The sequence below is a fragment of the Schistocerca gregaria genome, chromosome 1 (genome assembly GCF_023897955.1).
Source record: "Schistocerca gregaria isolate iqSchGreg1 chromosome 1, iqSchGreg1.2, whole genome shotgun sequence".
In the NCBI taxonomy this organism is placed as follows: domain Eukaryota; kingdom Metazoa; phylum Arthropoda; class Insecta; order Orthoptera; family Acrididae; genus Schistocerca; species Schistocerca gregaria.
The window spans coordinates 307071715-307099421 of NC_064920.1; the positions used below are offsets into that span (position 1 = coordinate 307071715).

Consider the following 27707-nt stretch of genomic DNA (forward strand, 5'->3'; position numbering starts at 1 on the left):
TTTTTTACCAGAGAGTGGAGAAGGCAGTATTGATATGCAGAATCTGGCACTGATTTACGATGTGGGTTAAACTATAATATTCAGTAAAGAAAGACAAAACAATTCAATTTGTTGGCAGTTCTGACTCATCTACAGGTTTGTAAAAGCGGAAGGGTATAACAATGTTTACATCTGCAGAACTGGATGAAGCCATAATGGAATAGTTTTGACAGCAAACAGCAGAGGGCACACAAGAATCTGGCCTAACATGCACCAAAAGGTACAGTTTTTCTTCAAAACCCAAGGGGTGGAAGGAGATTTTATTGCATCTTCTGGCTGGCTATCAAGCTTTAAACAGCATCATGGTATCTGAGAAATTGCCGTCCAAGGAGCAAAGTTAAATGTAGATATAAAGCTACTTCTGAATTTTGTAATGATTTCCAAGAATTTATTCCACAAGAAAATTTAGAGCTTGAGCAAATATAAAATGTAGATGAAACTGGGCTATTTAGGCAGCGTCTACCAACAAAGACTTCAGCTTTCGAGACAGAGCGTAATGCCCTGATTACAAATCAAATAAGAAAGAATACCTGTGGTGTGTTGTGCTAAAGGTACACAACTGCATAAAGTTATGCTTAATATAATAGGTAAAGTTAAAAACCGCTATGTTTCAAAGGAAAAGGAATGCACAATTTACCTGTCCATTATTTTCACCAGAAAGGGGCCTGGATGGACCACACAATATTTCAAAAATGGTTCCATAACTCCTTTGTGCCACAGGTGCAAGAAAACTTAATGTTGAAGGGCCTAATTACAAGGGCTGTACTGTTACTGGACAATACACCGTCACATTCAAATGAACTTGTTCTAAAATTGGATGACAGGATGATATTTGTAAAACATTTACCCTCTAATGGGATAGCCTTAATTAAGCTAGTGGATCAGTGTTTCTGCTGCCATGAAGAAAATTTATAGAGGAAATCTGTTACAGAACCTTATTGATAAGGGCAGCAATCTTCAAACTTTTGGGAAACTACTGACTGTGCTAGATGCAATTTATGAAGTGTCAAAATTGTGACATAACGTAAAACAATCAACCATAGCCAAGTCCTGAAAAACATTAATCCTAAAACTAATGAAGTCAATGATTCCGACAGTGAGGAGGACATTAGCTGCTGTTTTAGAAAGTACTCTGCGGTGTGAAACTGTTAACAAATAAAATATTCCTGAATGGTTTGACGTGGGCCACACAGAGCCTGGTCAGCAGATGTTGAGTGACGGTGCTATTGTTCTGCAAGTATATGGGAAATCTGAGGACAGAGACGAAGATGACAACATTCTTCTAATTCCAGAAACACTAATCAATCACGCAACACTTCAATGGGCAAAAGGGTTATTGGATACCTGGAACAGCAGGATGATGTTACCTTATCTGACAAGTTGCTGTTGCTTAGAATGCATAGTGTGATATGTAAAAGACAAGCTACCTCACTGAAACAAAAGTCAATTTGACTGTTTCGTTTGAAAGTGGTGTAGTGTAATGTGAAATTGGCTTCCACTCTATTCTTTATAAATACTGCATTTTCACACATAATACATTGAACAAAGTAGAATTTATTATACACATTAGATAAGTAGTGGTAAGTAAAACAACTCTAATACATTACTGTGTACTTTAATTCTTCAATTACAGGTTATCCACGGATAACTGATAGTACACTGTGCATGTGAGTGGGGAGGAGGGGTTTCTTAGCAAGAAATACACTTTTCAGCATTTTTGGAAATTTAGCCTCATGGGGGTGAAAAAAATGTATTTCAGCGTTTTTGGAAATTCAGACCTCTAAGAGGGTGAAACAGAGGATGAAACATTTTATGAAAATATTTCATTATGAAGGCATTTTTAAAGCTAGATCTATTAACATTTGAATTTGGCTTCTCAGTTAGAAATGAAAGAAATATGTGTTTCACTGTTTTGGAAACTGAACCCCTAAGGGGATGAAATATGGACATCACCCAGACCAAACTTCGAAGGACAGAAACTTTAAATTTGGAGACTGTGATGATCTTCCATTGCAGGCATCTTTAAAGAAATGCTTGTCCACAATTCCACTACTAAGGGACAGAAATAGAGAATGAAAAGTTTTATGAAATTATTTCATTATGAAAGCATTTTCAAAGCTAAATCTACAGAAATTTATATTTGGATTCTACATTAAACCACCAAGGGGGTGAAATAGAGGATCAAAATGTTTTTATGAAAATATTTCGTTATATTGGGGAAGAAGAAGAAGAAGAGGAAGAAGAAGAAGCTAAATCTATGAAAATTGGTATTTCACTTCTCAGTTACATATAAAGAAATATATGGAAGGAGAGGCACACTGCAATCAGTCGCAGCCCCGTAGTTTTTATTACTCTTGCCTATACACCAATAAGATAGAATGGCAGCACGTACTGCTGTAAGTTTGTTGGATCATAACTCAATTGCACTGAAGATGGCCACTTATAGCCAAAGTTCAGATTGCCAGAGTAATAAAAGTTAATGGGATTGTGACTGATTGCTGTGAGCCTCTCGTTCCTTATAGTCTATGGTCATTGTCCACAACAGTCCCTTATGGAATCAAAGTTGGTGAAGAAATGTGTGTTATGGGATGAAAGTTTCTATGGAAATATCACTACAAGAATATAAGAGGCATATGTTGTGCCAGAGACTGTAGTCTAATACACACTGTACCATACAGCCATAGTTACAGTATACATGGTGGTACCGTTTCTCAAACATCATAACCTAGTGCCCTCTCCTACCATAACAATTAGTAATGTTGCATCCGATTCACTTCTCTTGTTGACTTACCTTGTAGGGGATGTGATACAAGATTGTACATAATGGTTCCATATTCAAATCAAGAACTTGCTGATGGAAAGGCAAATGGCAACGGGTGGCGGGCAGCAAGGTTGTATCAACAGAGCTATCCCTGCTGACATTTAATCACAGCATTCAATGTTAGCAACAGCGTTCTGCCATATGTCTGAGATAGGCTTGTCTCAGGAAGCAGGAAATCATGAAGGAGGTACCTGAAACGTTTGAGCACCAGGCTTGAAGGAAAATGTGATTAACACTGTGGAAGGCAACTGTCACATACCAAGCAATTGGCCCACCAATAAAGGATAACATCCTCCATGACAACTGTTACTACCCTTATCACTTACAGTGTGTGCAGGTCATACTAGTGACAGACTTTTCACATCAGGAGCAGTTCTGTCACTGGTTTCTTCACCAGGCAACCATGATTCCTGGATTTGTGTCACCCATTCTATTCACAGCTGAGGCCACCTTTACACAGAGTGGTATTTTCAACTTTCATAACCGTCATCTGTGGGCTGGTATGTAGAACCCAGTGACAGTGATCCATCAGCACCAGTGCAGCCAGAATGTGTGGGTTGGCGTAATTGATGACCATATTTTGGAATCAGACGCCCTTCCATGTTTTCTAACAGGCAGGAACTATCGGTGTTTCTTGCGGATGACTTTGCCTTCCTTCCTGGAAGAAGTGCCACTGATGATTCAAAGGGTTATATGGTTGCTACATGATGGTGCTCCAGTCCACTTCACTGCTAATATCGAGACACATCTCAATCGTATGTTCCCCGGTCGATGGATTGGACAAGAGGGTCCAGTAGCATGGCCTGCTTGTTCAATGGATCTCAAACCGTGTGATTTCTGATTATGGGGTATGTTTCCCGGTCAGTGGATCGGATCGGACAAGGGAATCCAGTTGCATGGACTGTTAACCAGATCTCAACCTGTGCGATTTCTGACTATGGGGCCATCTCAAAAGTATCGTGTATCCAGATCCTATTCCAGGTGTAAAGATACTGGAGCAGTGATTCATGCTGCCTTTGATACTGCTTACATGCAGCCTGACCGATGTGAATGAACGTTTGAGACAGAACATGCTACAGTGCGTAAACGCATGTGTTGAAGCACATGTAAACCATTTTTAATGCCTACCGTGACTGTGGCTACATGGTACAGCACATATTAGACTGCAGTCTCTGTAACAATGTATGACTGAATAAATGATCTCTAGCATGGAAACCAAGCATTTAAAGACTCGTTCATCAGACCTTTTTTTCTTCTGTATCCTCTCATCGATCAATCCCTAGAGTTTGTACATGGTGGAACAAATCACCCTGTGTAAAGATAAGCTGTTGTTTAACATTGTTACCAAAATCTTGATAAGTGCTTGACCGATTTACTTCCAATTTTTGCATGAAACTCTTATAAACATTCAGACAGATGTAGGCTACAATTGTTTTAGGTCTCTCTCTCTCTCTCTCTCTCTCTCTCTCTCTTTCTCTCAGGCCACCATGTCTTCCTCAGCCCCTAGGCATCATGGGATGTGGATACGGAGATCATGTCGTCAGCACACAGCTCACCCAGCTCTTGTCAGTTTTTGTGTTCAGTGCCACTACTTCTCAATCAAGTAGCTCTTGAATTAGACTTACAAGGGCTGAGCGCACCACACATATCAACAGCACTTGCAAGACCTGGATAGCGACCCACCCAAGTGCTAGCCAAGCCCGGTTGTGCTCAACTTTGATGGTCTGATGAGAATTACTTCAGATTTTTACACAATACTCTAATAAACCTCGGAATGGATATAGAGAACCTATTTTTAAAAAATGATATAAAAATATATATTTAAATCTGTTCTACATACATGCATCAAAAAAAGTTTTGCATCACCCCGGTTCCCAGAACTCTTGAAGATAGACGTTGACTGTGGATATTGTATCACAGCCACAGTCCCTTTAACTGTCCAGAGATATCACTAAACCTGCCCAAAGATGTAAACAACCGTGCATGAGCAGTACATATTAGACGGCGGGGGTCCAACAGCTGATCAGTTCCAGTTATTCCACCAGGACCACGGCTCGTGTTGTCTGTAGTTCAACCATATCTAGACGGTCAATACCACGGTTCGATCACGTCCACATTGTTACTTTGTGCCAGGAAGGGCTCTCAACAAGGGAAGTGTCTAGGCGTCTCAGAGTGAACCAAAGCAATGTTGTTCGGACATGGAGAAGATAAGAGAGACAGGAACTGTCAATGACATGCCTCACTCAGGCCGCCCAAGGGCTACTACTGCAGTGGATGACTGCTACCTATGGATTATGGCTTGGAGGAACCCTGACAGCAACACCACCATGCTGAATAATGCTTTTTGTGCAGCCACTGGACTTTGTGTTGACTCAAACAGTGCACAATAGATTGCACAATGCGCAACTTCACTCCCAACGACAATCACGAGGCCCATCTTTGCAATCACGACACTATGCAGTGCGGTACAGTTGGGCCTAACAACATGCCGAATGGTCCACTCAGGATTGGCATCACATTCCCTTCATCGATGAGTGTCACACATGCTTTCAATCAGACGTTCATTGGAGATGTGTTTGGAAGCAACCTGGTCAGGCTGAATTTTCCTTAGACACACTGTCTAGCAAGTGCAGCAAGGTGGTGGTTCCCTCCTGTTTTGGGATGGCATTATGTGGGGCCAATGTACGCCACTAGTGGTCACGGAAGGCACCATAACAGCTGAACGATACGTGAAGGCCATCCTCTCACCAATAAGGCAACCATATCAGCGGCATATTGACAAGGCATTCATCTGCATGGATGACAACTCGCGCGCCCATCATGCACATCTTGTGAATGATTTCCATCAGGATAACGACATCGCTCGACTAAAGTGGCTAGCATGTTTTACAGAAATGAACCATATCGAAAATGCCTGGGATAGATTGAAAAGGGCTGTTTATGGACAACTTTTTTTTGCTTTTCTTTAACTGAATTTTTATGTTGTTCATCAATTGCAACACCTTCTAAACTTTTCACATTAATTATGGCCACAGAAGCATGGTTTTTTTTCTGAATGTACATCTGACCAAAAAGAAAATCTGGTAGTTGGAGTCCAAGGATTCTGGTAGTCATTCCTTTTGTATTCTTGTAGTGATATTTCCACAGAAAATTTCATTCCCTAACACATTTCTTTACCAATTTTGATTCCATAAGGGTTTGTTGTGCACAGCAACCATAGACTATAAGGAAGGAGAGGCACACAGCAGTTAGTCACAATCCAATTAACTTTTATTTCTCTTGCATATCTAAATTTTGGCTGTAAATAGCAATCTTCAGTGCAGTAGTGTTACAATCCAACAAACTCGCAGCAGTATGTGTCACCCATACTATCTTACTGGCAAAAAGGCAAGAGTAATAAAAACTACAGGACTGCAACTGATTGCTGCATGCCTCTCCTTCCACAATTTCTTTATATCTCACAGAGAAGTGAAATACCTATTTTCATAGATTTTGCTTCTTTTTTTTTTTAATACAACAAAATATTTTCTTAACGTTTTCGTCCCCTATTTCACCACCTTGGTGGTTCGAACTCCTCTAAAAGAGAAGCTAAATACAAATTTTCACAGATTTAGCTTTGAAAATGCTTTCATAATGAAATAATTTCATAAAACTTTTCATCCTCTATTTCTCCCCCTTAGGAGTAGAATTTCAAACACACCCTCTTAGGTGATGGATCTTAAGTGTAGGATCAACACTGTCTCTGAATTTCAAATGTCTATCCTTAACAATTTGGGCTGGGTGATGATGGCCATATTTCACCCCCTTAGTGGGTGAATTTCTGAAAACAGTGGAACACGAATTTTTTTCATTTCTAACCTAAATGCCAAATTCAGATATTAATAGCTCTAGTTTTAAAAATGCTTTCATAAGGAGATATTTTCATAACATATTTCATCCCCCACTTCTTCCCCTTAGTGGGATGAATTTCCAAAAACAATGAAATACATTTTTTTAACAATTGGAACCAAGAACAAAATATGAATTTTCATAGACATAGCTTTAAAAAACACTTAGTAGTTCATTCATAATGACTTATCTTGAAAACAACTTTCACCCACTATTTCACCCCCTTGGGGCTAAATTTCCAAAAATGTTGAAACATGTATTTCTTTATTTCTTGCCAAGCGGCCCCCATCCCCACACACATGCACAGTGTACTCTCAATTATTCGTGGACAACCTGTAATTGAAATATTAAAGTAAACAGTTATGCATTACAGTTGTTTCAATTAACACTACTTAACTAAAGTGTATATAGTATATTATACTTTATTCAACAAAATGCAGTATTTACAAAGAATAGAGTGGAAGCCAATTTCACATTACACTACATCACTTTGAAACAAAATAGTCAAATTGATTTCTATTTCAGTGAGGTAGCTTGTGTTTTACATATCACACTATGAATTTTAAGCAACACCAACTTGTCGGAAAGGGTAACATCTACATCCATACCCCGCAAGCCATCTGACGGTGTGCGGCAGAGAGTACCTTGAGTACCTGTATCGGTTCTCTCTTCTATTCCAGTCTCGAATTGTTCATGGAAAGAAGGATTGTCGGTATGCCTCTGTGTGGGCTCTAATCTCTCTCACATTATCCTCATGGTCTCTTCGCGAGATATACACACGAGGGAGCAATATACTGCTTGATTCCTCGGTGAAGGTATGTTCTCGAAACTTCAACAAATGCCCGTACTGAGCTACTGAGCGTCTCTCCTGTAGAGTCTTCCACTGGAATTTATCTATCATCTCCGTAATGCTTTCGAGGTTACTAAATAATCCTTTACCAAAGCGTGCTGCTCTCCATTGGATCTTCTCTGTCTCTTCTATCAACCCTATCTGGTATGGATCCACACTGGTGAGCAGTACTCAAGCAGTGGGCGAACAAGTGTACTGCAACCTACTTCCTTTGTTTTCGGATTGCATTTCCTTAGGATTCTTCCAATGAATCTCAGTCTGGCATCTGCTTTACCGATGATCAACTTGATATGATCATTCTATTTTAAATCACTCCTAATGCCTACTCCCAGATAATTTATGGAATTAACTGCTCCCAATTGCTGACCTGCTATATTGTAGCTAAATGATAAGGGATCTTTCTTTCTATGTATTCACAGCACATTACACTTGTCTACATTGAGATTCAATTGGCATTCCCTGCACCATGTATCAATTTGCTGCAGGTCCTCCTGCATTTCAGTAAAATTTTCCACTGTTACAACCTCTCGATATACCACAGCATAGTCCGCAAAAAGCCTCAGTGAACTTCCGATGTTATCCACAAGGTCATTTATGTATATTGTGAATAGCAATGGTCCTACGACACTCCCCTGCGGCACACCTGAAATCACTCTTACTTCGGAAGACTTCTCTCCATTGAGAATGGCATGCTGCATTCTGTAATCTAGGAACTCTTCAATCCAATCACACAATTGGTTTGATAGTCCATATGCTCTACTTTGTTCATTAAATGACTGTGGGGAAGTGCATCATCCTGCTATTCCAGGTATCCAGTAACCCTTTGGCCCACTGAAGTGTTAATGCATGACTGATTAGTGTTTCTGGAATTAGAGAATGTTGTCATCTTTGTCACTGTCATTCACCGCCTCAGATTTCCCATATACTCGTAGAACAATAGCATCGTCACTCAACATCATCTTCTGACCAGGCTCTGTGCGGCCCACATCAAACCAGTCAGAAATATTTTATTTCTTAACAATTTCACACCCTGGAGTACTTTTTAAAACAGCAACTAACATCATCTTCATCGTCAGAATCACTGATTTCATCAGTTTTAGGGTTAATGTTTTTCAGGACTTTGCTACGGTTGATTGGTTTGACACTTCATAAATTGCATCTAGCACAGTCAGTGGTTCCCCAAACGGACTTCTGTTTTGTCTTCTAACATGTCAGCAGACAGTTGCATGACTACCCTTTTTAGATACGTCAGTTCCTCTTCAACCAATGTGTGTACTGTTGTGTTCATTATCACAGTATCTATAGCCTCAGAGAACTCTGTCTTCAGTACTTCAGTACCCACCTCTTTTCAAATTGATTTTTCCTGCTGGTTATCTTAAACTTCAGCCTGCTCTTCACATTATTAAACTGCATTGTTCCTGGGTACTCCTTACAATCAAGTATCCGATTTCAGAATGCCACTATGATGTAATCCAGCAGGTATCTTACCATGCCTCTAAGTTGTTTCCACATATACCTCCTCCTCTTGAGATTTTTGAGCAGTGTACTTACTATTACTAGCTGCAATGTATTGCAGAACTTGATTCATTTCTACTGCCAAGGCTTCATTTTTCTCTACTTTCCCCTACCACAGTGTTCCAACCCCCCCCCCCCCCCAAATTATGATTATCATTTCCCTTTAAATACTGACATTAGGATCATGGATTAACTTCAAACTTTGTACACCTTTAATATACCATTAAAATAATAATGTGCAAGCAGTAAGGTGCGGTACTCTGGCAATTCTGAGAGGAAGAGAAGTTTTACATGTCTATTATGTGGCATGCGGTTCAAATGGCTCTGAGCACTATGGGACTAGAACTTAGAACCACTTAAACCTAACTAACCTAAGGACATCACATACCTCCATGCTCGAGGTAGGATTTGAATCTGTGACCATAGCGGTTGTGCGGTTCCAGACTGAAGCGTCTAGAACTGCTCGGCCACACCGGCAGGCTGTGGCATGTATATCAGTGCATAGGTGCTGTACATTAGAGTCTGTGCTGGTCAAGTGAATAGCGTTAGAGATTCGTAAAACTACGAGGCGATGGTTCAATTCCCACTGAATCTATATTTTTTTCATCACTGGCCACATTATTTAATTTATATGACGTTTGAGAGGTAATATAATTAAAAACACACATCTACGTGCATGAAGTTTTAATGAATTTCATCTTATTTGACTACCTACTATTGTTAACTGAATTAGAACAAACATATTTACAACTGTCGACAAATAAACAACGGAACTCACAGAGTTTTCCTTAAAATGTTTGCCTGTCATTATTTGCAAAGTTCCTTATACATGCAATCTGCTAAGGTACCTGGAACTACTTTACATCTCAATACTTTGAGCTGCAGACACAAAGGCAGGCCTCATTTGGCAATTAACCTGCGTATTGATGAGCCAAGAATAAATTGTGTTGGTGCAAATTTTTTTAATATCACAGAAAATATAAAAATTAAGGTGACTCCCTGTGACAGAATCCTGTGACCTGGTGTGGGACCCTCTTGCAAGGCTCAAAAATTAACCACTTAACTACAATGACTTCTCACAGGCGGCTTCTTAGCACAGATACATCAGTTACACAATAAAGGCATAAAATTTCTCTTGTGATTTTCTCAGAAGTGCCAGAGCAGTGCACCTTTTTGCTTGCACATTATATTGTTTTAATGCCAACAAAAGTGTACAAGTTTGCAGACACTCCGTGATCCCAACATCATAGCCTCCCTTTGTCAGTATGTAAAGAGAAATGATCATCTCAGAATTATGGAGGGGGGGGGGGGGGGGATGGAAAACCTTGGTAGGGGAAAGAACAGAAGACAGAGTGATGGGAGAATAAAAGGTTGGCAGTAGAAATGAACTGAGTTCTGCAACAAATTGCAGTCAGTATTAGTTAATACACTGCTCAAAAATCATAAGAGGAGGAGGTATATTTGGAGAAGAGTTGGAGACTTGGTAAGATACCTGCTGGATTACATCAAAGTGAGACAGATATTCTGAAATCACATACACAGGAACAGATTGCAGATTAGTAATGTGAAGAGTAGGACGAAGCTTAAGAGAATCATCATGAAAAATCAATGTGGAAAGAAGTGGGTCACTGAAGTACTGAGGACTGATGAAGTGTCTTCAGAATTCTCTGAGGCTAGAGACACAGTGATAATGAATACCACACTACACAGTTTGCTTGAAGAGGAACTGACGTATCTAAAAAGGGCAGTCATGAAACTGTCTGCTGAATGTTAGAAGACAAAACAGAAGTCAATTTGGAAAACATAAAACATTCAGTATTACAGCCAAAGTTTAACAGGAGATGGGAAGACTTGTCTGTTGTCTAGGAACTCCTCAATCCAATCACACAATTGATCTGATAGTGCGTATGCTCTTACTTTGTTCATTAAACGACTGTGTGGAACTGTATCGAATGCCTTGCGGAAGTCAAGAAACACGGCATCTACCTGTGAACCCGTGTCTAAGGCCCTCTGAGTCTTGTGGACGAATAGCGCGAGCTGGGTTTCACACGACCGTCTTTTTCTAAACCCATGCTGATTCCTACAGAATAGATTTCTAGTCTCCAGAAAAGACATTATACTCGAACATAATACGTGTTCCAAAATTCTACAACTGATCGACGTTAGAGATATAGGTCTATAGTTCTGCACATCTATTCGACGTCCCTTCTTGAAAACGGGGATGACCTGTGCCCTTTTCCAATCCTCTGGAACGCTTCGCTCTTCTAGAGACCTTCGGTACACCGCTGCAAGAAGGGGGGCAAGTTCCTTCGCGTACTCTGTGTAAAATCGAACTGGTATCGCATCAGGACCAGCGGCCTTTCCTCTTTTGAGCGATTTTAATTGTTTCTCTATCCCTCTGGAAGCACAGTGCAGGCTTCCTCTGTGAAACAGCTTTGGAAGAAGACATTTAGTATTTCGGCCTTTAGTCTGTCATCCTCTGTTTCAGTACCATTTTGGTCACAGAGTGTCTGGACATTTTGTTTTGATCCACCTACCGCTTTGACATAGGACCAAAATTTCTTAGGATTTTCTGCCAAGTCAGTACATAGAACTTTACTTTCGAATTCATTGAAAGCCTCTCGCATAGCCCTCCTCACACTACATTTCACTACACATTCCTGTCGAAAAGAAGTCTACTAAAATCAAGCCGAAATATGATGATCCCTGGTGCTTGCGCCAATTGACATTGAGTGTCAGCTGCAGCAGCAGACCATTGGAATAAGTTAAATGCAAACAACACTGCTCTGCGCATGCACGCGTTTGGCTGTGCTGTGCAGTTTTGCCAGTTCTGTCACACAACAGTGACAACAGCTGATGTGGTCCTGGCACTCAGCTTTGTTGCAATGTGTGCCTGAATAGCTGTGCTTGTGCACTTGAACAAAATAGCAATCACCAAGTTCATACTCAATAATTTACTTCTTTTTATATTAATGCCATAGAATTTGATTCTAGAAGACACATTACAGCAAGACAGATGGGAAAACATGATCAACACTTTTCGAAATTATTTTGTGTGTCTTTCCTTTCATTTTTTTTGTTTTATATCATATGCAAGAAGCATTATTACTGAAGAATATTTATCTATAAAGTGAGTTGTTACCATGACATGATTCAAGATTTGTGAGTTATTACTTATTCTTAAAATTCCCAACATTAATTAATGATAGATGTGTCATTGCACGGTTCCATTTGGCAGTTCGACTCAAATTGTTAGAAGCGCTGCATTTCTGATAGACATGATAAACCCTTTAAGCAAGTTCAGAAACATACGTGTGCTTGTCTTAAGAAACTAATGGTTAAATAAAGCAATGCCAGAGAGTAAATAGTTATGGCAACATGTTAATTACCCTTTGCTAAAATTATCACCTATTGTTCTTGAATATGTATTCTATCAAGGAATCAATTTCAAACTGCAGTAGTTAAGTGTCAAAGAATATTACCAAGTTTCATCATTTATTAAAATCTTACTCTAAAAGAAATACAACAAATACTCGTGATATATGCAAAATAAATTTCTTGAAATTCTTATTTTACATAAGAAGGCAGTTCACATTTCTAGCACTCTGTCTTCAGGCACCGGGACCATCCAACCGCCGTGTTATCCTCAGTGGAGGATGCAGATAGGAGGGGCGTGGGATCAGCACACCGCTCTCCCAGTCGTTATGATGGTATGCTTGACCGAAGCCGCTACTAATCGGTCAAGTAGCTCCTTAATTGGCATCACGAGGCTGAGTGCACCCCGAAAAATGGCAACAGCGCATGGCGGCCTGGATTTTCACCCATCCAAGTGCCGAAGTTCACATTTCTGCATGAGAATATTAAATACGAATAAATGAATTGTGAATGCACTATGTGCTGCACTAATCCAATAAAGGAGACATGCCAAGATTCTCGTAGTCAGAGCAGACAGCGGAAATTTCACGATCAGCTGGAATCTCGTCCTCAGAGCTGCTGCTGCACTTGAATTACCATCTACTTCACCAAGATTAACAATAATGTTTTCCGTCAGAAGTGCAGGTCGCCACATATCTGGTGTAACTTCATTCAAAGCTCGATGAAGCAATTTTAACACCTTGATTTGTGAGAAATGTGAACCCATGTTATTTCTTGCTACATTTCCTTTCACTTGAGCCCAAATAAGCTCAATCGCATTGTACATGGAATGGTATGGTGGCAAATGAATAACGTTTGTATTAATCCAAGTCTCATCTGTAAATATGACTATGTCAAAGTCAATAATGCACATTTTTCTGAGGAAACTGCAGTGCAGAAATACTACGTCTATCCTCTTCATTACAAATTCACGATTGTTGTATGTTTTATACCTGAAACCTAAAGAATTCAGAATCGAAGAAAGCAACATCTTACCACAGGAAAACAGCCCTGCTTCACAAAGAGAAACAATAAGTTTTTTTCCTCGTTGGTAATTCACCTTCACAGTAATAATTTTAAATATGGTCCTGAATAGCACATTGATTAAAACTGTCAACAGCTGTCACTCACTTTGTACCCTTTCTGTGTTTACCTGGCGTGCTAATCTTTCTCACCATTATCAAGGCCTATATGTTTTTCCTTAGACACAATTCCAAATGGCTGTTCGTTGCACTATATTTGACACAGTGAGAATAGGTCCTTCATTACGCCTCTCACTTTCAAAGTAATCCCGCACACAAACAATAAATTCCCTCACTTGATAATGCACTGATAAGGGCCATCGCGACTGTCAGCTATACTGTCCGGCAGCAAACTCATTATTTGGCAACAGGGCTGCTTTCCATTTCTGTGAGTGGGGCGATCTCACGGCCCAGTAGGCGGAGCCATGGATCATCGTGTTTCAGCCTGACGATAGTATGAATCATTTGACTTAATTTGAGAAAGACATTTCTGAGAGTGTATATCTGGGGCACACACTTATATGGAAGACAATCATGGACTGCAGAGATAGCAGAAAGGAAGAGAACTGAAGTGTTTGGAAGGTGATGCTATAGAAGGGTGTTGAAAATTAGGTGGACACAAAATAAAAAATGAAAATGTTCTCCACAGAATTGGAGAGGAAAAAAATATGTAGAAATCACTCACAAGGAGGAGGAACAGGATGATAGGGCATGTGTTGAAGATATTAAGGAATAATTTCCATAGTACTGCAGAGAGCTGTAAAGTGTAAAAACTGTAGGGTGAGACATAGATTGGAATACATTGTGCAAATAATTGAGAATATAAGGTGTGAGCACTACTCTGAAATGAAAAGGTTGCCAAGGAGAAGTCATGACAGGCCGCATCTTATCAGTCACTCAAAATTGATGATGCAAAAAGCACTGTCCCAATTATTGAGCTTAGCCAACATTAGCCACAGATTCACTTACTACTTCACATGTGCACTACAAGTACAGTTAATTATGTACTTAGAGCAGGCCCAGGTAATTATAAACGTACCAAATGGAATGGCAGATAAAAATTTCTATACAGATAAATCAGCTGCAGATAACAATGCAGTCAAATGTGATAAGTATTTTTTGTATGAGCTTAACACAAGTTACCAATACCTAACCAGAGGAAGAGTGACTATTAAATCTCAAAATTGACTCTTTTAGTATGAGTGCTAGGATACCTTTGTAAGACAGGACAAGTACAAAGTCAACTGATTAATGTATACGAAGTTTTAACAGATTTATAAAAATGAATATATGCATTACATTAAAACTAATTTCAGGACTGAAAGTTGGTTAGTTAGACCTAAAAATAGCTTCCTGAGAAATCCAGAGGTTTGCTTTTCATATAAGATTAATTGCAACTACAAGACAACGATGACAGAAATTACTATCTCATAATGCTGTCAGTAAGAATATTTTTAATTTAATCAGGTAAAGTCTCTGTAAATATTGCCTGAAGCTTTGCAATCTGGTAGCAATTTTTTAACGATAAAATAATACCAAATAAAAAATAAGATTAACTTAAAAAGGATACCATTTCTCAGAGATTTCTGTATTCACAATAGCTGAATAGATGTATTTTTCTCTGAATGTGATCAGTTCTTTCTCAACGTCATCCCATGTTAGTGGTTCATGAAGGCCATCATTTCCATAGCGTTTATTGTAGCGATCATAATGTACCTGAATTTAAGACAAAAGGAGTAATTCAGTCATAGTACTCGATTCAAACTACAAAACACTCCAAATATGATGAAACTGATTTATAGGCTAAGCATAAAATTACATATTTTGCAGTCATGCTTACTAAAATTATGATGCAAACACAAAATTTACACATTTTTATTACATGCATTTTGATTCAAAATTGCTGATTCTGATGAGACAGACAATAAATTTGCAAAACAGAAAAAAATATAAGTAAATATTTTTCACTTTCGTCATTTCAACACAATTTTATCACTCCTATTCACATTTCTGGTTTAAAACCCATTATTCCAAAACACTTCAACATATTTTACGAAGAAAAAATGAGTCTTTTGAACAGTTACTTAAGAGCACAATGTAATTAAACTTGTCCATTATACTAAGCCACTTCAATAGCTTTCAAAAGAAGAAATGAGGTTGCCAGAAGATTATGTGAGAGCATAATGTATTTGAGCTTGTTTACTTACTACTTTTAAGATCATACTTTCACCATTTTTGAAGACTCTGTGGTCTTTGTTTCATCACTGTCCTGGCAACTGATCACAAGAGTGCTTGTGTTTATATATTTGAGTAATGTGTATCACAAAACACCATACTAAAGAAATATGGGCTTGAAAAACTAGCCGACTAGCACATCTACATCTATAGTCCACAAGCCACCTTACAGTGTGTGGTGCAAGGTAGCCTGTGTACAACTATCAATTCCCCACTTTCCTGTTCCAGTCAGAAATGGTGAGTAAGAAAAACTGCTGTATGTAAGCTTTTGTAAGAGTTCCAAAACCTCTAATTTAGCTTCATGGTCTTGATTACGAGATGTACACAGGAGGAAACAATATGTTGCCAGTCTCTTCTTGGAATGTATGCACTTGCAATTTTAACAGTAAACCACCCTATGATTCACAATGTCTCTCTTGTATGTCTGGCATAGAGTTCAATCAGCATCTCCATGACACTTTCATGCTACTAAAGGAACCTGTTACAAGATGTGCCACTATTCTCTGAGGTTCTCTATTTCCTGTATCAGTCCTGCCTGACACACAACCCAGATTCTCTCCCTCTTCCTCTTTCTTCTTACTTCCTTTTCAGGTTATTTCCAGCTTACTTTCCTCTATCTTCTAGTCTCACTTTCATTGTGGGACAGATTTATTTGATTTACTGGACATCTTTGAGGATCCATTCTTTGTGGATGCTGAATCCATCTTCTATTATTTTGTTCCAACTTGTCTTTTACACTGCATACGTTTAGTTTACGCCTAAGATCAATCTTTTTTATTTGTGTCTTTTCTTTTACATCTCTCCACACTTCTTAATAACTTCATTTTCTTACTTTGTATGTGTATTTCTTGTTTCTTGATTTTATTTAAATATGATTCCCACTTAAATACACTTTTTTGACGTTTGAAAGAAATAGCTTGGGGTTTGCAATCCCATTGACATGGCCTGCTGAGAGCAAGATCATAACAGCATTTCGGCATACTGATACATCATTTTGTCCATAAACATACGAATACAACTTGTTATCAATACTGTATTCCAGCATCTATTTGCACATACAGGTGGTATCTAACTCAATCACGCAGATTTAGGGAGTCACAATATAAACTCTGGTTTGTGATATTCAGTGCAAAGTTTTCTTCAGTTTGTTTTTCAAAGAACACATGAAACTGCTCAAAAAGCAAAATTATTTTATAAGCTAATATTTTCGTTTACCTTATATTTCATTCAGAAAGTACTCACTTCTTCCAACACAAGGCCCACTCCTGGAGCCATTGGTATATCTATCCTGTCTGGTTTCCACGATTTATTTATTGTTTCTATTGTCGTATGACCTCTTGAAACTGCCACTGCTAATCCTATCATTTTCCTTATCTGATGCAACATGAAACTTTGTCCTTTTATTTTTATGGTACAAAATTCCATATTTTCTGAGGTGAATGGTTCACCACAAACAAAGTTCATTATATACCTATGCGCACTTGGATCCAAAGGTTTCCTAATAATTAAAGAAACATCAGAATTAGAAATGAAAACAAATGAATTTCCTGGAACAGTAACTTTACAAGGTTATACATACTTTCTCGATGTAAAATTGTGAAAATTGTGTGTTCCTTCAAACATTTTCAGCACTGAATTGACATTATTAATAATAGCTGAAGAAACTCTGAAATTTTCTGATACTTCTTCACCAGCAGGCATAAAGGCAAATGTTGGCAGTGTATATGAATATGTTCTTGCGTCACAGGCACTTTTACTGTTGAAGCCTTTGGTTGTGCGTTTTATAGCAAAAACTCTGATCTGATCTGGCAAATGCTTATTGATATCACTGGTATTGGCACCTTCAGCTGTGAGGAAATACAAGGAAGAGTAGTATAAAAATTGTAGTACAATAATTACAATCATTATTCACAATACCTGTTTTACACTTTTCCAAAAATATATTGAGTCAGATAACATTAGAATAGTCATATTAGTTTTTTATCTTCATGCACCCTTGCCAACCTAGCCACAGTTTTAAAGCCGAGATAGTCTCTCATAATATAGAGCAGGCTTGGGTGCTGCAAGCAAACCTTATGCATAGCAACGTTTAGTTCCAAAACACATTCCTTTATCATTCCAAGTACATACTAACAACCTGCTTTACTGAGTCATAACTACCTTTAACATCAAATGAAAATGGGAAATGACTGCAGTCAAGACTTGAACTTCGTACTGAAGGTTGTAGTAATGATGACTTCCAGAAGTAGCCCATTGGCATTCTTACTTGACTGGGGAAAAAATAAGACACTTAATACAATGAAGGAATATAAAATGCAGCATCACTATTGCACCTTCATGTTGCACAATATGTTCTACTGGACAGTAATGCAAGAAAACGACTTTTTGCCATTCTGAAAGATGAAGTACATACAGTAAGAGGTAAATCTAAAATAAGAAGAATAAGAAAAACCTGCTCCTGCGTGTGTGCTTCAAATGCACTTTTGATTATTCAAAAAGTTTCATGCAAACAAATTTAGATAGCTGACAACAGGTTCCATTATATTTTTAATGCAGGGGTTCAGGAGATACATAGCATAGAAAATGAATCAAAATTATTTAGCACTCCATTTTCAGTTGCAGCAAATTCTGTAGCCTTGAAAACAGAAATAAATGTAATGATTTATTGTACTGCTACGGAGTTCAATGTATTGTAGCTTACAAACAGACACAGTTCCTCATGGTTGTGCAAGTGATGTAAGTCAAGAGTCCAACTGGTGTGTCCTCTGAAGAAGTTCAGGATTTAAATATGGTTGTGTGATCATGCAATCCCATTGGCCTGAAGCCTTTTTCTTCGAAGCATGCAGATGACTCCATTTGATGCAGCTTTTGAATCTTACTAAGGGTACGCTGCGAATTTTGAGGCAAACATTTCTTTTAAACATTAGCAGTATCTAAGTTCTGTTGAGCACGTCCAGTGCCATTTGCTATATGCAAACAAGTAAGGCTGAACTTGACAAATTCCAAAGTTTGAGGGTTATTTCAGTTGCATCTTTAAGTCAAGGGGCACCATCACTGGTTGCCTGTAAGAAGCCAAACTGGACATTCAGATTATGTGGTGATTTCAAAGTTACAGTAAATAAATGCTCATCACAAGTAGATCTGTATCGAATTCCATTGTAAGAGGAACTGCTAGCCAAGTTAGCTGGAAGCCCTTTGTTTTCAGAAATAGACTTGGCTGACTAGTATAAGCAGTTGTCTCTTGATGAGGAAACACAATGGATCCTAGTCATAAATATAATATAACAGATTACTGTTCTGGAGTCAGAAGAGCTCCCTGAATTTTTCAAAGACAATTCAGACAGTTATTCAGGGCATTCCAAACTGTGCAAATCATTTGACGATATCATTGTAACAAGGGCTATACGAGAGCAGCATTTACGGGCATTCACCAACTGTGGTGCTGGCTTGACAAGACATGAAGTAGCGTGGTCATATCTTGAGCAAAAAGACGCTAAGCTAAGGTCCGCACAAGATCACGCAGAGACATAGACAAGACACCTGTCCCATAGGACCCAAAAGAGTTATAGTTGTTCTCATTATAGTAAATTATATTGCCAATTCATTATGCAACCTGCCAACATTTCACATCCATCCAATCAGCTGTGTAAAAAAGGGGTAAAATATGTTGGGTCAGAAGTGTGCCATAAAGCATTCCTGAATTAAAGAAGTGTCTCTGAACAGCTCTATGTTTGGTTAAATTTATTCTGGGCTCATGTCGTATACTGGTGACAGATGCTTCAGATTTTCATATTGCAGCCTTTCTGTTGCAAAAGCATACTAAGGGCACAGAGCAGCTAATTGAATTTGTGCTCTCCCAGCCCACTGCAATAATTCTCAACTCGAAAAGGAGGCATGGGTGATTATTTAATCTGACTACACCCTCATTCCACCCCACGTCAAATGCAAGAGTGTAGTGCTGGCTAGAAGATTCAAAATGCACTTCTGAGGAAGCACTCACCAGTTTTCTTGTCACTTATCAATCATCTCCACCAATGGACACAGCCCAGCTGCAAGCCTCGGACTTAATTTGCTCTGCTACACCTGACCCAGAGAGCTCATGTCCTGCACAGCAACACCTACAACCTCACAGCCACTACTATTTGTGCCTGCACTTTTGGCCAAAATCTGGGATCGTTGGCAATAAGAAGAGATGGATGTTTAAAGTTGTAGCTGGATGTGAAATGAAATCAGCTCTGGTTTGACAGTCCACACTGTCTTCCCTCCCCACCCTTCTTCCCACTGTGACTGCAACCCCCCCCTCCCCACCCCCCCACCCCCCGTTTCTTGCCACCAGTATTATCTGTACCCCTGTCCCAACTTACAGCAGTCTGGGAGGAGGAGGGGGAGGGGGAAAAATGTCAATAGACCAGTGATGGGAGCCAATGGTGATGAAACCATTGCCACACTCTAAGCTCGCAGGGACATAATTGCAGCCAGTGCAAATAACTGCACCGCTTGTCCTAGAATAAACTGTGCAAGAGATTCTGGCAGGAATCAAAGCACCTCTCTCTCTCTCTCTCTCTCTCTCTCTCTCTCTCTCTCTCCCTCCTCCCCCCCCCCCCCCCCCTTCCTCTATTGGCAATTAAAAGGGTGGACGTTTTTGTATGCAACAGAGATTTGGACTCCCGTCTAAGTCACTGCATCAATATGATGCTAGCAAGTAGGAACAGTTCCACATAACTCTGAAGATGGTGCAAGCCCAGAGTACTACTGGCATGCCTTCTGGAAGAGTTCTGTGCTTAACATGTTCAGGCTGGTACTGCAAACGGCATTTCTTACTGTGGGATGGCATGTGTACTCATACTCATCTGGCACTTCTGCTTTTCCTGTTTCTCGCCATGGGATGGCAGTCGTATTCAAAAGTGCTTGGCTACTATTTTAATATACTGACCTATTACTTTGTAAATGGCATAAATTCATTCTCCCTCTTTTTGAAGGGATGGAAGGGGGAAGGGGGAGGAGAGAGAGGGGGGACGGAGAGGGAAAGGGTGTGTGTGTGTGTGTGTGTGTGTGTGTGTGTGTGTGTGTGTGTGTGTGAGAGAGAGAGAGAGAGAGAGAGAGAGAGAGGACATAAATTAATTTTACCCTACTCTAATCACAATATACCAATTATTCAGGAAGCTCTACCATTCAAGGGTCATACAAAATTGTATTCACAGCTGTTTGTTATGCCTAGCTCATACATAAACACCGTATGTTAGTGTGTTGTTGGTACCATAATTGGTAGGTTGAGCTTGAGAATCAATGTTACACGCTCCTCAATGGGACAATCTAATGTGAGCCACCATGGTACATACCAGTGCGAACATGTTAAGTATACTTGCACGGTCACATATTGCCCCTTCCTGTTATCACATGAAATATTCGGATCATGCCATTTGATACAGTGTCCGACTATTGCTGTTTTACAGCTTTCTCTCTTTTGTTATTCACTCTGGTTTGATCTTGTGTGCACCCAATAAACTAGCTTGGTTTCAAACCCGCCACTGACTATGTGAACTTGCCCTTACCAACAACATGGAACTGTCATTTGTTCAGCTGGTCACCACATGCCGAGTGATACTGAACTTTTGCAACCTACACTGGGTAGGACAGTCAAAAACATTAGAAATCCTGTTCTAACAACTCCATTTGGCTAGTCAAAGTCCCTTCCCTAGCTTGTATTTTTGCACACTGTGTTGACTGTCAGCTCAAAAGATGTTTGCCCCACCTACCACACTATATATGGGCAGTCAAAGTGGCGGGCAGTAAAAAGTCTCTCTCCCTCTCACTTTCTTTCTCTTTCATGAGGGCCCATACACAAGGGCTGGGAGTCATACAGCAAGTACAATGTTTCAAGCAGCAGTAGAAAGTGTAACATAATTGATGACCTCTGCCACAGTTACAAATTTATCCCATTAATAGTTTTTCTTTAAGTTTTGCAGGACTAAGTTATGGCAGATCGAGATTTATGGTACTGATGTTATCAGTTAGGTATGAATAACATACAGGTATTACAGAAATGCTACATAAACTACACTACTGGCCACTAAAATTGCTACACCAACAAGACATGCAGATGATAAACGGGTATTCATTGGACAAATATATTGTACTAGAACTGACATGTGATTACATATTCACACAATTTGGGTACATAGATTCTGAGAAATCAGTACGCAGAACAACCACCTCTGACCGTAATAACGGCCTTGATACGCCTGGAGCATTGAGTCAAACAGAGCTAGAAAGGCGTGTACAGAGACAGCTGCTCATGCATCTTCAACACGATACCACAGTTAATCAACAGTAGTGACTGGGGTATTGTGACGAGCCAGTTGCTCGGCTACCATTGACCAGACGTTTCCAATTGGTGAGAGATCTGGACAATGTGCTGGCCAGGGCAGCAGTATTTTCTGTATCCAGAAAGGCCTGTATAGGACCTGCAACATGCGGTCGTGCATTATCCTGCTGAAATGTAGGGTTTCACAGGGATTGAATGAAGGGTAGAGCCACGGGTCGTGACACATCTGAAATGTCATGTCCACTGTTCAAAGTGCCGTCACTGCGAACAAGAGGTGACCGAAACGCGTAACCAATGGCACCCCAAACCATCACGCGGGGTGATACACCAGTATGGTGATGACGAATACACACTTCCAGTGTGCATTCAACACAATGTCACCAAACACGAATGCGACCATCATGATGCTGTAAACAGAACCTGGATTCATCTGAAAAAAATGATGTTTTTGCAGTTCGTACACCCAGGTTCATCGTTGAGTACACCATCACAGGTGCTCCTGTCTATGATGCAGCATCAAGGGTAACCGCAGCCATGGTCTGCAAGCTGATAGTCTGTGCTGCTGCAAACGTCATTGAACTGTTCGTACAGATGGTTGTTGTTTTGCAAACGCCCCATCTGTTGACTCAGGGATCGAGACATGGCTGCATGATCCGTTACAGCCATGCGGGTAAGATGCCTGTCATCTCGACTGCTAGTGATACGAGGCCGTTGGGATCCAGCAGGGCATTCTGTATTACCCTTCTGAACCCAGCGATTCCATATTCTGCTAACAGTCATTTGATCTCGATCAATGCAAGCAGCAATGTCGCGATACGATAAACCGCAATCGTGATAGGCTACAATCCGACCTTTATCAAAGTCGGAAACGTGATGGTACGCATTTCTCCTCCTTACACAAGGCATCACAATAACGTTTCACCAGGCAACGCTGGTCAACTGCTGTTTGTGTATGAGAAATCGCTTTGAAACTTTCCTCATGTCAGCACGTTGCAGGTGTCACCATCGGTGCCAACCTTGTGTGAATGCTCTGAAAAGCTAACCATTTGCATATCACCGATTCTTCTTCCTGTCGGTTAAATGTCGCATCTGTAGCATGTCATCCTCATGGTGTAGCAATTTCATTGGCCAGTAGTGTAGAATGGGAATCCATGGAGGAAAGGAGACGATGTTTCCTCAAAACACTGCTGAGAAAGTTCGAGCAACTGGTATTTTTGACAGACTGCTGAATGGTCCTACTGCCACCAGCAAACATCTCGCAAAAGGACTGTGAAGACAAGAAATCATATCTTCTATGGAAGCATACATGTGGTAATTTTTCCCTCGCGGCATTTGTGACTGGAACAGGAAAGGCAATGAGTGGTAGTAGCAGAAGTTACCCTCTACTGTGCACAGTGTGGTAGCATGTGGAGTACCTATGTAAATGTAGGGAGGACATCTAACAAGAGTTGGAATTTGAAAGCATACTCAGCACTTTTTCAAATTACACACTTTTGAGGGGGAAACTGAAAATGTTATAAGTTGTAGCACTAAAGTTGTTATATTACTTGCTCTCCCTTGAGTAAAATGAAGAACTATAGAAAGTTTAGTGGTGCCAACCAACGTTACTTGGAAACCGAGTATCTGGCACAACATTACTGTCAACTAACATGGCACACTGCTCAGATGGCACTTGTCATCAGAAGCACCCTCTGAGGGGTATATGCTAGTATTTGGCACACAAGCCAGTCCAAGGCTGGTCTGAGTCAGTTGTGATGAGATACCTGGACTGTGAAGATAGTGTGTTACTGGTTTCACTAAGGCGCTATTATCGTGGACTCTATTTATCCCAGACAGAACTTTGATATAGTGTGGACTGGACTTTGCTTTGGATTACAGAATTAAGTTAGTTTGCTCTGTTTCAGAAGAACGCCTTGTGTATATGTCTTCTTGTAAATAAACTCGGATGATTCCCTATTGACTCGTGTGTAATTTGCTTCGATAAAAATTATGATGTCAGACCTGTGACGCATGCGAATCAGAACTTGATCATTTTTGTAATTAGGTCATAGTGGATGTTTTCAACCATAAAAGTTTTCAGACTCAGTGGCTACTTCTGGCAGAAGAGTTGAAGGGGAAGGAAGAGGGGTCAATGGACATCCCTTCTGGTAAGTCTCCCGTGAGCTGGGGTTCTGGAAGACTTTTTAAAATTGTATCACATTCCCTAAACCTCTCCAGCCCTTTTCCTTCAGCCCTCTTCTTTCCCCTTCAACTCCTATGCCAGCAGAAGGAGTCACTGGCTCTGAAAGCTTGTGAAAGTTAAATTGTCTTGTGTGTGTGTGTGTGTGTGTGTGTGTGTGTGTGTGTGTGTCCTGCTGCCACCAGTTGGTGAGATGATTTTTTTATCTATCCATTTACATAACATGAATAGTGGGACACATACCACTGACAATTGCAGTTTTATTTTTCAGCTTGTCAAATTTCTCAGATGGAAAGGCAAAAGACCATGTTCATGCCTGGAAATCCTGGATTGCATCATCTAGCATAGTAATAGCACTATTAATAAATGCAGCAGAACTTGAGTTGTCTAGGTTTTTTTTTATTTATTTCAATAACATTTTTCAATGAAGAAACATATTACTGCAGCCAGTCAGAATTTTGGCAGTGGAAAAAGGGCCCCAATAAATCTTATGTGGACCAAGTCAGCAAACTAAGTGGATTAAACAGAAATTACAATTTCAAATGTTTGCGTGGCCAAAAGTACAGGGACTCTTCAATCATGGTCATCATAGTGCGGTTTACATAGTTGAAATACCATGTGCTGAGGAAATCAGATCCTTCTCTTACCGAATTAATGTGAACAGTACAACCCTATGTAACTGCCTTTGTAGCCCAAACTTTGTTTACAACAGAAGATGATGTCACAAAATTCAGCATTCTGGCATTGGTCATTTGGGAGGTCACATCATGCGCAGCAGGGACCTGCCCTACGGCCCCTACGACTGCGTGAACAACTGTGCCAGCGACAGGCAACAGTAGCAGCAGCACTGTTGCCCAGCTGTAAATATCATCTCCTTCACCACACAAGCGGTGCATGCCCCCAAAAGAGCACAAAGTTCCAAGGGTGTGGCATAAAAGGACACTTGTAACGTGTGTTTCAGCTGCCCCACTGCAAATATACCCCAAGATGTGGTAGTCAACCAAGTGAATGATCAGTGTACAGAAGTGCAGTTTCTCATAATGCAACCCTGAAAATATTTTTACAAGTAGATGCTTCCACAGACAAACACCCTATGAGGTTACTCCTAAACTCATGCGCATCTGTGTCCTTACTATACATAGATAAGTTTATGGGCACCACCTTTGCAGGCAGCAGAGAGAAACTTGTGGGCCTATGGAGGCACCCAGGTGCCATTACTAGAAAAACTTACATCAAAGCCACCTGTCTGGTAAATTTTATTGTGGAAGGACAACAATGTTTCTAGAATATACTGTCACCAGGAGTGCCCTCTGAGAGGACCATGGCAGAATGTAGGGAATAAGCTAAGCCTAGGGTCAGTCTGAGTCAGTTGTGATGCCATCTGTGGAGTGCACAGTGAGTGTGTTTCTGATTTTACTAATATTTGTGGTAATATCACGAGCTCCATTTGTCATAGGCAGAACTCCGATACAGTGTGGGCTGGACTTTGCTTTGGAATATGGACTTACAGTTAGCTTGCACTGTTTGTGAGGATCTTCCTGTACATATCTCTCGTTATAAGTAAACGGGGGCAGCTTCCTGCTAGCTTATGTGTAACTCTGTTTTTTCAAAAGAAAGTGAGTGCACTTATTCAGTCTCATACATTTATTTTTATTTATGGCAGCTGTGTAGCCGATAATCTGTCTATAGATCAAACAGGTAACACAAGCAGAAAACAATGGTATCATACTACAAGTTCAAGAAAACTTTATGTTATCTGGGTTTTAATTCAGGGAGGCTACTCAACCTTGGCAAAAAAAACTGAGAATTCCAGGTGTGAGGAGGAATATAGAGTCAAGAAGATCCGAGTAAATTAATGGTGAGTGGAGGAGCAGAGGCGGCAGCATACCACAATAATGACGTTTCTTTCCTCTCACGTGAGCTCTGTACCAGCCATAAGTAGTTCAACCACAGTTTTTAAATGTCAGTACTTTACATGGAATAATATCCACATAATTAACTAATTTTGAAATATTAAGTATTTTAAAATTTGTGATTTATCAAACTCAATAAAATTCAATTTCAATGCTATGTTAAAAATACTGAATCCTCTGAGATTTCACAGAATTCCCTTAGATTTCTCTGATTTTTATAGGTAAAATGTAATTCCCTGAGAATTCCACGTTTTCCAGAAGAATTGCCACCCTGTAATTTACTGGGCTCATTTTTGTTGGGTGCTCTGCTCTCTGATCAAATGTCCTTCCAGTTGCAAACCTTACATGACCAACAAATTGTTGTATTTCTTTGGTAAGCTAATGAAAATATGCATGCAGAGAAACAAAGAGATTTGACCACAAAAATTCATTGTGTATCTGGTCTACGGATAAATCTTAGAAGAAATGGCAGGGAAAAAGTTGCTGACCATTTCTGTAAAATAAGATTTTGTTAGTAATAAATTTTTTATGGGTAACAATAAAAGTACTTAGTTAATGAGATGAAGGTGTTATGTTATAGTATGTAGTGCTATTCCATAACTAAAACGATATCCAACTGAAAAACTATTGACACTTTTATGAAAGAAACAGTTTTGTGAAAAGTAAAGCCAGAAAACTTAAAGTCAATGTAGGCAGGATTGAAATCTGTGTTCAGTAGAAATGCAACATTAATGTAACCATGTAGTAAAGTTACAAGATCATTAAAGAGGGAGGATAAGCTTTGAATGGACGAGGATGCGAAGAAAATCAGCTAAGTTCTTTTTAAAGGGACTACCCTGGCAGCTCTCTTAAAGGAACTAGAGAAATGGTCATGAACAAACTAAATCTGGTAGCGTGAAGAGGGTTTTCATGTGCCATTATCATGAATGAGAGTGCAGTTGTCTTGAAGCATTGCGAAACTTAGCTCAATGAATTTAGAAGTTTATACAATGGTTGTATTCCAAGATGATAGCATGCTTCTTGAGTACAGGAAAGTCCTAAGCACATTTAAAATTTGTCACAAATTACTTGTTCATGATGTAATGAACTAGACATATGAAAGTCTTCAGTATTAACCTATATGTTATTATCAAAAAGGAGGTTTAGTCAGAAGCAAAATTAGTGGTCAGCATATCTTGTATACACCAACATATATACTCCACAAGCCAGTGTGCAGTGTATAACAGAGACTCCTTCATACCAACATTAATGATTTTATATCCAATCCAGTTTGTATATGGAGCAAGGGACACATTACTATCTATAAACCTTGATACTGTCAAGTGGTGACCACAATCAAGTCCAAATCCCTCATTAATCATTAATGAATTAGAATATTTAGCACTGAAAGCATGTTTATTATAAACACTAATGTGCAGACAGAATAGAATTATCTACTGAACAGAGAGGCCCACTAGTTACACAAACACTGAATATTCCAGAATACACAAACATTACAAATACAAG

General features: G+C 39.6%; 1 protein-coding gene across 1 annotated transcript in view; it reads right to left on the reverse strand.

Annotated features, from left to right (window-relative positions):
* The window catches only part of LOC126342867 (pseudouridylate synthase 1 homolog), a 109214-nt gene that overhangs the window by 8359 nt on the left and 73148 nt on the right, over nucleotides 1-27707 (reverse strand). The window contains exons 4-6 of the mRNA XM_050001892.1: nucleotides 17364-17631; nucleotides 17027-17282; nucleotides 15120-15265 (exon numbers count right to left, since the gene is read on the reverse strand). Of these exons, the coding sequence (XP_049857849.1) occupies nucleotides 15120-15265; nucleotides 17027-17282; nucleotides 17364-17631 (670 nt within the window). The remainder of the gene's footprint in view (nucleotides 1-15119; nucleotides 15266-17026; nucleotides 17283-17363; nucleotides 17632-27707) is intronic.